The sequence below is a fragment of the Trematomus bernacchii genome, unplaced genomic scaffold (genome assembly GCF_902827165.1).
Source record: "Trematomus bernacchii unplaced genomic scaffold, fTreBer1.1, whole genome shotgun sequence".
In the NCBI taxonomy this organism is placed as follows: domain Eukaryota; kingdom Metazoa; phylum Chordata; class Actinopteri; order Perciformes; family Nototheniidae; genus Trematomus; species Trematomus bernacchii.
Genome location: NW_022987689.1, coordinates 756,079 through 767,585, shown reverse-complemented (window position 1 = coordinate 767,585; position 11,507 = coordinate 756,079). Strand labels below are relative to the sequence as shown.

The window sequence follows — 11,507 nt, the reverse complement described above, 5'->3', positions numbered from 1 at the left end:
TATCAAACTGACATTTATTTTTGTTGGATTCAATAAGGCTAATTAATGATTAACTATGAATCATTTCCCCCCTCACTTTGATTTAATCAAACACAATAGATGTTGTTAAGAAATATTTAGGATTTGAAACCAACTCAAACATCTCTAAAATGTGCAAAACTAAAATATAAACTTAAAAAGCCCATTTCTAACCCCGTACTCGATTTTATCATCTTTAACTCTAAAGTTAAAACATTTTTCAGAAATCCTGAGCTCTTAACTCATTATAATAAATTAATCAAAGTGATTCATCTACTAATTTCCACTCAGGTAAACACTAATTTAATGTAGTTTCTTAATTCTTAAACACCGCAGGCATTACCATATTTTAGGAGAATAAACAACATCAACGCAAACACCACCTTCGATCTGTTTATTGGAAAAAGACGCTTATTATCTGCTAAGAGTGTTTCATCAAATTGCTCCTTGAAGTTCTGCAGGAATCAAGATAAAAAGACTGATAAGAAAATCACAGGGGTCATAAGTCCTTCTTCCTGTATCACGCCCTATACTCTTTAAAGCTATGGGAAAAGAAAACAGACAAATGGTATTTACATAGCAAAAAGATTTATTCATGTTCACCTTTGAATGATATGATCACAATTCAGGAATAAGTGCATATTCACGTATGATGTGAAAACCTGTGTATAAATTATAGGTGACTATTTTGGGGTATATTACAGTATAATCTCTGTTTTCTGTACATGTACCTGTGTCAAATCTGCAAAAGTAGGCTTTCATGTTGCTACAATAATATTTTCCTTTAAAACTAGGAAGAATATTTGCAAATGTAATGCTCTTGCAAGACTACAAGACATAAAAGCTAAGAGCAAATTCATAGATATGGTGTCAACACCCGGCGTGAAACAACTGTATACACTTTTGTTAAAAAAAGAAATTCAAACAAAGACAAGTCTCCAGGTAATAAAATAGATACATCAGAACAAATATTTGTATCTGACCAGACATGAAACTATTCATAGTCTGTAAAACAACTCACGTTTATAGGGAAACACATTACTGACATGACCTAAGACAGTTCTAACAGCATTTTTCAAACAAGTGGACACATGTAACATACAAAAAAAGTACAACTATTGATATGCATTTAAACAGAGGTGGTTTTATTCCCTTTACTTTTTACTGTAGCTTCCCAAGTAAAACATTTTATAAGCACACACACTAAAGTGCGATACTGATAAAAAACTTACTCAGATTTTCACTTTTTGGGTTCACATAAATATGGCCCATGCCACAGAGGTCCTGCTAGTTTCCAACAGCTAAACACAGATGTGTAAATACAACAATAGCAATTGCTATTTACCGTTACATTCTTTTTAAAGTTTGTGTGATATCACACACTCTTTTGTTTCCATCTAAATGAGGAAGCAACCCATTTTAAGTTCATACAGAACTGTCTTAGACCATAAAAGTAACATATTTAAACTTTTCACCAGTTTCCCATTTAAACTGACTATACATTCTGTACATTGCAACATTTTGTTTCCTCGTTGACTCATCCCTCAGGATGAGTGTCGTCAGGCCTCCGAGGTCCCCAACAGTCCAGCCAGCATTTTACTCTTAAAACCCTTTAATCGTCTTACCGTCGCCCCAGAGAAACGCTCTAAGCCTTCACTTCAGTGTCAAGTGAGCGCACCACTGTGTCCCTTGCGTATATAACCAATGTTTCTGCAACACATGTACCTTAGGTTTTTTGGGGGTTGAGCTGCCAGTTGCTGTTGTTGGCAGTAGAGCTTCTGCCTCCACTGACACATTAGGATCACTTGCAGCATTTGGCGCATAACATTCAAACGCGATTTTTACTTTCTGACAGGGGTTACAACAGATGAACGAAGCGCTTTTTTTCCAGCAAATCTCAGGTTAACTGAGTCCTGTACGAGTGCCACTTTCATCAAGAAAAAGTCATTTGTAGTAAGAACAACTCTTTGGAACGAGAGGGGCTTTGTGTGGCTGCATGCAAACAACACGGAAAGCTCAGCCAAGTGTCACTTAACATAAATGATAATTGATGGTACCACTTAGCTATGTTTTCCCATCCAAGACATCAATGCCTTTCCTTAATGGAACAGGAAACGTATTGTCTGTATCCAATAAGACCTCAGTCTGGGCCCAGATACTCTGCGTTCTCCGCCGCTGGGATGTGTCCGTTGGCGTGGGTCTTGAAGGCGGGAGTGAAATCATATTGATAATCCGGGTTGTCCATGCTATTCTGTGGCTGGTATTTCTGAACGCTGTGGACCGTGCCATTCGAGTGGAGTGGGTGGGTGGCTTGGAGCGGGATTTCGTTCAGATACTCGGGTCCAGTTGCCTCGTTTTTAAAGCAGTTAAGGTACTCTGACTCTGTGTCGTCTGAGGAGATGGTGGGCAGCATGGTGCGAGGAGGACCCGGGTGCTGGTAGATGGGATTCATCACATCAGAGACTCCGTTCTGGTTCATGTATTCTGTAAGAAAGTCAGTGACATTAGCAACAACACTTGATAGGTTCTCATTAAGTGTACACACAGCTTATATAGAAAATAGCAGGTCATTTATTAAATGAACAGAACATAATGGTGGTATGTTTCAGACCATTAACTGCAAGTCATTAAATCATTGCACTGCGGATCATTGTCAAACCAAAAAGTTTGCAGATTGATTTCCAAACTTTCAGACAGAAACTGTCAAAACATTTATATAATGTATTCTGTGTAATATATGGGCAGGACTTTTAAAACAAGTGAATGCCTATTAAGACACATTATGGGAAACGCAGCATCAAGTGATTGTTAAGCTTCATTATTACAAGGGCTATAACTATTAAATAGGGATGTCTATGCCTCTTGTCTGCATTGATTTTGAACAATCTCTTAGAAATATGGCTCTTGCAATTGAAGGGCAATACTAAAAACATTTGAGTACCAGGTTAACAAAATACTTTAAACATGCTATAGGCAACCAGCTTATCACAGTGAGAAGTACATTTGCTTTACTTATATCACGGGTCAATACATTTTTGAGGAGCATACAGTAGGTTCTGAAAAGTCTCCCTAATGGTTCATTCAAGGAAGTTTAGTGCTGTCGAAAAGCATTGCATTTATGAGCTATGTTTAACTAAGAAGTACATTCTGATGACATCAAAAGAACAATGAGAATTGCAAAGCTTGTGTGTACTAAAAGGTTGCTGACTAGTGCTAGTGCTCTCAACGAGTCGAAAAAACAACCTGTATGGAATTTAGAAAAATCTAAATAAGGTGGTACTGTTGCTAATACATAGATGATAATATAAGTTGTTATGGTCAAGAGTACAGCCTTAATTCTGCCACTATTCATTTCATCCCTCAACTGCATCCACCAATACTAAATAAGTTTGCGGTGCAATAAGTACAGCACCTTGTCCACTAGATGGCCCACTTTCTCACTGAGATTCACTTTACATACATAAAATAGTGGTGCCACTGAAGCGTTTTGAAGTTAGAGGATACTTGCCTGGAGATGGTAGGAAGGCGTCATCTAAAAGTTTTTCTGTGGGGTCAGGAATATATCGGAGGACCATGCTGCCATCTCTGCTCGGGAATCCATTCTACAACAAATGAAGGACATTTTTAGGGCTGTGGTGCATAAAACTCAAAGAGGAAATCATACAAAGAGGAAATCAATTTGCTCTAAGTTCAAAATGATTGATTTCGTCTTACCAATATGCCATTTCTGCCGTGGCACGTTCCAATGCTACTGTTGAGGCTCTGTAAATGAACATAGACATTAATTAATATCTCATGATGACACCACTTTAAATGCAGAGCAAGACATTTTTTTAATACATCCATCACACATTTTAATAAGCCTCTGTGCACCATAAAGTAGACTTTAAGTGAAGAAAGGTTTACCATTTAAATGGACAGGCATTATCAGCTCAATGCATACTCCAAAGATAGTGCTCATTTTAATTAGGCAAATATTTACTTTCGGTCACTGTGGTTTCTTTTAAAGCCTCCCAGGGGACATTTACTTCCCTTTGAAAAGTGATAATAATGTGTTTTTATGGTAACAGCGAAACCACAGCTGTCATCGCTGTACAAGCTGATGAGGATCGAAATAAACGTCCGCCGAGCCGATTCATATTCATTCAGGCAATCTCACCAGCTTTGTTGTGTCTGTCATATCCTCCAGTGAAAGGACTGTGAATGGTGTTAAAACCATGGAAACCGGGTGAATACAGAGAACAAAGTGACAGCTGTGGCGATGCAATTACTTTCAACAAGAAAAGGAAATTAAACGCGCCGAAGGAGCAACCATCTGTAAAAAAACTTGACCACGTGGACCATGCCCCTACTGTGATATTACAAAAGCAGGCCTCCGCTGAGCTTTTATTGGACGCAGATTTTTAAAAGGTGCCTGCAAAGGTAATCACACTTTAAAGTTTGTATCGGCTAACCAGGCTGTCAGTGCGGGCAATGTTCCCAGGTGTGAGAGCCAGACCTACGCATGGCCTTCACTGAACCTGAGGTAGAAGAGTTCTCCTTTTCAGTTATCATCAATCAAAGGGCAGCTGGGACAAAATGTGGGAGAGGGGAAGATGATGAGGGTGAGTGGGTAGGGGTCAGGAAGTGGAGAAATAGTCCCTCTGGTCACAGTTAAACAGAATATGAGCAGGGTTCAAGTCAGGTACGACTACCTGCTTGAATTCAACTTAAGGTCAATCAGTTTGACTGTTGCTGTTCGATCACCTGGATTCAGTTTAACTGTCAGTGTTCTGTTTCATGTGAAAGCTAATTACTTCCAACAAGCTGAAGAAATGACTGAGTTTATTTCCACTCCGTCTCTCAGGGTAATGATTTATGCAGAAACCCCATTTCCCAAAACATTGCTAAAATAGCACAATTAAAATGTCAAATAGTTGACTGCATGTCGGTAAAATGTGCACTGCTGGTGCATGTGGTGCAATTTCTTAATCAACAATTATTGCTGCTTTCTTTTCTGAGAAATGTAATCATTCCCCCGTAGCATCTGGCAAGCTACTCTTCTTACACTGTTTCGATAGGAAAAAAGGTCAATGTGAGTGACTCGATGTGTGTGTATGTAAAGGTATCTGCGTATCATTATATTTACTTTTTTCTTTTTACAGTTAACTCTGTATTGACTGAAAACTTACTCAGGACAATATTGTGATAATATTCTGGATCTCAAATATATGTAAAACCATTATATGAATAGAAGTAAATGTGGTGGATCAGGTAACATATATAATAGCTTAATGCAACTAATTGTAGCTTAGTATTTTCAAATCTGTATATACATTGTATACAATGTATGTGTATGCATTTCAGTAAAACTACTCCACCTTTCACATACACATGCAGTAGTCAGTCTTCACCATGAGTGACTCAGAGGCCATTTGCGTAATAACTATTTTGCTGGCCAGTACATGGTTGTTTGCCTAAAATACTTTTACCAACAAAAAAAACGACTCTTCAGGCCTGAAATTGCATTAACATTTTTGAATTGGACCAGTGGTTTCAGCAGCTTTAGATTAGTAAGGTTTTTAGAGGCTTTATAAAGTTAGAAATGTCTAAATTATACCATTCGTTTTGCATTTAAAATACCCGACCACAAAGCAGAAAGGGTTCATCTCTGAAAGATTGTTCTGATATATCAGCAGTGGCATTGAATAAATCCCATCTTAGTTTTGTTTGTGCCAGGATGCATCGTTTTCTCAGCTGTTGCCAAAATCTGTGCCAAAGTTCAACTAATGACACCTGAGCCTGAGAGATAGATACACATAGACACACCTTTTCCACAACCTTTGATTGGGACTTTTTAATAGGAAGTAGCTTACTGTGGAGTGAAGCAGCGGGGTGATGGAGGTGCTCGGGCTGCTGAAGAAGCCATGTTGTGGCACCAAGTACTCGTCAGCGTCCACAGCGTCCTCCATGCCATCTCCGCTGATCAGGCTGCGGTACAATTTAGTGTCTGAAGGACTCGGTAGGTGCATGCGATCATCGCCCTGGGATAGAAAATAACATGTAGCTAGTCAGCTTGGTGTACAATGGTTTTATCCAAAGACAAATAAACTGTGACTAAAGATGTGATGTGAAATCCTACCTGAATGACCAGATATCGAGAAGGATCCCGTGCCATTTTTGTAAACTCAGCTATAAGTTCCCGGAAACGTGGTCGGCTGTCCGCATCAATCATCCAACCTGTACACACACATCAGCAAATATCCTCATTAGACAAGGAAATAATATAAAACTTACATCCGACCTGTAGATCTGATTCAAAAAGGTATATATCATGTGAATACACTATTAAAAAATGGTTTTAAACATAGCCCATTACACTTACATTTCACCATGATCATGTAGACGTCGATGGTACAGATTGGAGGTTGAGGCAGTCGCTCCCCTTTCTCCAGGACCCCGGCTATTTCACTGGCTGGAATCCCATCATACGGTTTGCTCCCAAATGTCATCAGCTCCCAAACTGTTACGCCTACAGAGAGGAGGACAGTTGGTATATGTCAGTCTGTTGAGCTGTCATTCACTTTGTATGGCTCCCGATAAAAGAGAGGAAATGAGAATGACAGGATGCAAGCTTCCCAAATATCACACAGAATCAAAATAACTGTGTTGACAAATTGGCTCTGCTTGCAGGAGTGGGAGTTAGCAGGATGCATATCTGTGTTGGAGGAACTGAGGAATGGGGAAAAGGAGGAAAGGAAGCTTGTCACTTCTGCCAGGATCTGTTGATGCTTTCGCCATATTGAGCGGAAGGCATCATCAAAACCCTCGGGGAAAGAAGATTTGGAGGTTGACCAATGCAAGAAAGCTGTTCAGTGTGTTGGCACCTGTGCTGCTGGTGCTGGACGAAATACTAACGTGGGTTGTGGCAACAATCCCTTCTGTTCTGTTATTGTCCATTTGAGACTGCTGCTGTGTAGGTGTGTTACCTGTGTCCTAAAACTCACAGATGCTATCAAGATGTTCTCAATTTCTGTTTTGAAATGTTGATGGATCCAAAAACAACATCCTATCTTCAAAACTGCCTTCGCTGTTTAAGCTCTTTATTTGGCAATGAATAAATATTTCTCCAGTGAGACGGTCACCAAAACTCAGGAGTATAGAAGCACAGCTGTTTTACATATCTGAAGTTTCACAAGGATCCGAGCTCAGTCTGCATCGCAAGCAGTGTTAATGCCTCACTGGGTTAGAAGCAGAGCATGTGTTCTCCACGTAAAGACTCACCATAACTCCATACGTCACTCTGGTGTGTGTATGTTCGGTTCAGGATAGATTCAAGAGCCATCCATTTTATTGGTACCTGCAGAACAAAACAAAGTGACGTTACATTTTTCCTCTGCCACCTTCCAAAAAGGCTATATTCCTGCACATTTACAACATAAAAATGCCCCCCTAATGTGCCTTTGATTACATTTGGACAATAAACTTCACTGGATCATTAACATAGAATATATTTTCCTACAAAAAAAAAGCTGTCTTTTAATGAATACAGCACGGTGCTGCATCAGATCATTTTTGCTGACAAGATTAATGCCATCAATTCATTAGTAGAAGGAATTGTTGTATTTTGTTGAACTGAAATCAATCACTGTCTTTAACACATACTACAAGTAACTACACTGTCACCTAGTGGTGGTGAATTGCAATAGTCTAACATACAAAAATCCCCTTTTTATCTGGAAATGATAACATTTACCATAGACATAATAGATTTCAATTGTAGCAATGGATTTGATTAGTTTGTGTCACAAAATACAGCAAAATAATACAAATATTTGGGATGTATGATAATATATATAATAATAGTGAAACTATTACATTATTGGGCGCTACAGAATGTCTATAATGTAGGTCCCCCTGTATTTACAAGCTCACACACTACATATTTTCTTTGTGGAACATATTGCTTTCAGTGTCACAAAGAAACATCTATAAGAGAAGGAACATTTCTGTTGTCATGTCTCTTCTCTGTGACAGAGCTTTTACAATAGCTACAATCTAGAGCAAAACTACAAATGTGTAATATACAATTTTTCATAACACTCCTTTTTGTGGATGTATTACATTTTCTTTTGGAAATTATTATGGCAGACAGACACCGACCTTTCCCCCATCTGCATGGTACTCTTTCTCGTCTGCGTTGAGGAGTTTGGCCAGACCAAAGTCGGTGATCTTGACATGTTGAGGAGTCTTCACCAAAACATTTCTCGCTGCCAAGTCACGGTGTACTAAGCGGCGCTCCTCCAGGTAGTTCATACCCTTTAGTCAAACAAACGAGTACAAGTTGTTACATAAGCGCAGTTCTCTTTTTCAAAAGCTGTCTGATATGGCATGTAAACATTGCTTGATTAGACATGATCCAAGATATAAAAGTGGTCTCTTGATTAACCTGTCATCATAAACAAATACATCATAGCAGTCAACAGTATTTATTTCTAGCAGTTGCCAAAACAAAACTTGCCCTGCAAAAAAACCCACTTATTTAGTTGTTATCATATATATGGTAGACATAGAGACGGGATAAACTGTTTTGTGTTTGCAAGTAAAGCTCAATGTAGCTTTTTAACAGACCCTGTCCTATGTAAGTTGATGCCTTTACAAGCTTTTCTCTCACCTTGGCTATCTGCACACACCAGTTGAGCAGGTACTGGGAGCCGATATTGTCCTTGTTCTCTTTGACATAGTCCAGCAGGCAGCCGTACGGCATCAGCTGAGTGACGAGCTGCACTGTGGAGGTCAGGCAGATGCCGAGCAGACGACACACGTGGGGGTGCTCCACACTGGCCATCACATAAGCCTCCTGTGGGGCACAGTTAGATATTTTTTTCATTTAATGCATTATATAAATTGGAAGCAGTCAGGTGAAACAAAAACAAAAAAAATAACCCCCTTATCTAGTGCATGGGCGAAAGGAGACAATTCATATTATTTAAAAATAGCTACGAATAAATTGTCTGTTTCAGAAATACTTCGCACAGCCGTTTCCATCTTCAATGAAAAAACTGATAGCATAAGAAACATGACATTTGTTTAAATGTCCAGTGTTTGGTGATAAGTTTCTTAGCAGCAGTCATAACCAGCCAAGCATATTTTATGTGGCTCAGCTGCAAGTGGAAACTCTCAGTCACCATAACAGAAAAGCGAATTAAAGAAAGAACCATGGGGATAAACCTCGCAGGCCACCATCAACAGGCTTCCTCCAAACCATGCAAACAGCACTTAAACTTAGCTTTATTAAGGAGAACTCCTACATTCAATGTACCCCAAACATTATCCACAGGACTCTTACAGTATGAACATTGTTCAGTGCATAGCCACTTTATTATTAGGAGCCCTGTAATTTAAAAAACACGCCTCTGCCCCCAAGGCAAAAGGTTCAGAGGACGCGTTTGTCTGATTCAACTTCCAGATGTACGGTGACTGAGAAACATGATCGCAAAATCACAGTATTTCAGATGCACACATTCATCAGTTATCATAATGCCGGCTGCTCTCTCAGTGCGGCTACAGATCTACATTCCTTTCCAGAACACCTCTGCCTTGGGTTACAAAGCAACGCCCACCACAGTCCTCCAATGAATTAATCTCATTTCCTTACAGGCCAGTAACAGGTCACTTTGTAGAAACTTGACACGTTCTCTAATACAAAGAAAAATAGGAAGTCTTCCATTTAAATTAAAGTTGCATGTGCTATGTATTACAGGAGGCCCTTTTATTCATTTGACATCTGGAAGCAATTATTCTCATATTAATCAACTACTTCCGACTTCTGAGCATTATATTTTATTATATTGTGATAATGTGCACAGACTTTTTGACTTAACATTTCTTCTCCTACCAGTAGCACACACTGTAGTATTCTTGGAAATGTATTTTTAAATGAATGGCTGTTTTAGTTCTGACTCAGTATTACAGTAAGCGTAGAGTTACAAAATGTACCACATGAATCAGTAAACCTACGTCCAAGATCTCTTTGTTTGCTTTTGGTGAAGTAGCCTCTCTCAAAACCTTGATAGCCACAGGGATCTTCACATCCTCTCCCTCTGGAACCCACAGGCCCTGTATGGACACATTTTGTTATTTTGCAGGCTTTATTACACTTGAATCATCAACTAAACACAAGTGCGAACATGCAAATGTACAGTAAAATGTACAGTAAAATGTACAAACAGTGAAGCTCATGTATTGCTCAAATGAAACCCTGCCAGGAGTGGGAAAAGCACATTTACTCAATAACTGAGCTTTACTTTAAGGACCTTCTATTTATGCTACTTTCATGTTTCATTTCAGAGTGTACTATAATACTTTTGACTCCACTTCATGTAGTTGACCTAAATAAAGTAATACAATCATACGTAATATTCAACAGCGACCCGCCCCAAATGGCTTAATTACTTTTAAAACCTCAAACTACATTCTCATGCTATCTTTTATGATATTCTACTTAAGAAAATGAATGAATGCAGAACTATGAATTCAAATTAAAAGAGTGTGAAATTGGTAATTTGACTGAATACTTCTTCCAACACTGACTATCTTTAACTAAATGCCTAGTCCTTTAACCTTATTCCAACCTTTATCCTATAACCAAATCTTAACACTCAAATAGCCATTTGAATGTCCTTACTTTACAAAATGTCCCTCAAGGTCTAAAACTGAAATGGCTCTTAATCATTAAAAAGCACACGCACTCACTTGTTTTTGTACTCAGTAAGAACATTGGGTTTATTTAAATTTTCCCTCTGCAGATTTACCCAAAGATTAACCTTAAATCAACCCTAAAAGAAAACTTAGTAGAGATCAGTCTTTTGTCTCTGTGTGACAAGTTAGTCCCCACAATGTCACTGTGTAAACACATATCCTGATGAGATTAATACTAAGTAAATGTACACTGAGTGGAGTCACTCATGCATGATCTGGCAAGTTAGAAATGCGTCTTGTAATTGAAAAATTGACAACAGATGTAGATGAGCGAAAACAGTGACGGGTGTTGGTTATGTAAACTTGGCACATGCAGAACTGCTCAGCTCCAGCTCTAATAAAGCTCGACGCTGGAGCCGAATTTTGACAAAAAGGTGATAGGAGACAAAAACCAGCATGAAACGTGTTATTACCTTGTAAACTGTACCAAAGGCTCCTGAGCCCAGCACTTTGAGTTTCTTGAATTCGGGTTCCTTCAGGATTCGCAACAGAGCCTGGTTTGGTGCTTCTCCACTAGGAGTTAGGGGTTCAACCAACTGGAAAGGAAGGATTGAATATATTATATACAGTCTCAGTAACAGCAATAGAGAGTCTTTAAAAAAATGTAAACATTGAGAAAAGTCCCATACTGTATATATCATTTGAAACAGATGCCTGCACTTGCCCTTACAAGCAAAAGACGATGGGTAAAAATAACCGTCTCAGCATAAATCAGGCTTGTTTTACTGTACATTATCATTAACATGTGA

General features: G+C 38.8%; 1 protein-coding gene across 2 annotated transcripts in view; it reads right to left on the bottom strand.

Annotated features, from left to right (window-relative positions):
- Window positions 1–2,158: 2,158 nt before the first annotated feature.
- The window catches only part of egfra (epidermal growth factor receptor a (erythroblastic leukemia viral (v-erb-b) oncogene homolog, avian)), a 37,076-nt gene continuing 27,727 nt past the window's right edge, over window positions 2,159–11,507 (bottom strand). For both annotated transcript variants that reach the window (XM_034137344.1, XM_034137346.1), the window contains exons 18-28: window positions 11,172–11,294; window positions 10,018–10,116; window positions 8,672–8,857; window positions 8,161–8,316; window positions 7,282–7,357; window positions 6,383–6,529; window positions 6,140–6,237; window positions 5,874–6,041; window positions 3,733–3,780; window positions 3,527–3,620; window positions 2,159–2,502 (exon numbers count right to left, since the gene is read on the bottom strand). In XM_034137344.1, coding sequence (XP_033993235.1) covers window positions 2,159–2,502; window positions 3,527–3,620; window positions 3,733–3,780; window positions 5,874–6,041; window positions 6,140–6,237; window positions 6,383–6,529; window positions 7,282–7,357; window positions 8,161–8,316; window positions 8,672–8,857; window positions 10,018–10,116; window positions 11,172–11,294 — 1,539 coding nt within the window. The remainder of the gene's footprint in view (window positions 2,503–3,526; window positions 3,621–3,732; window positions 3,781–5,873; window positions 6,042–6,139; window positions 6,238–6,382; window positions 6,530–7,281; window positions 7,358–8,160; window positions 8,317–8,671; window positions 8,858–10,017; window positions 10,117–11,171; window positions 11,295–11,507) is intronic.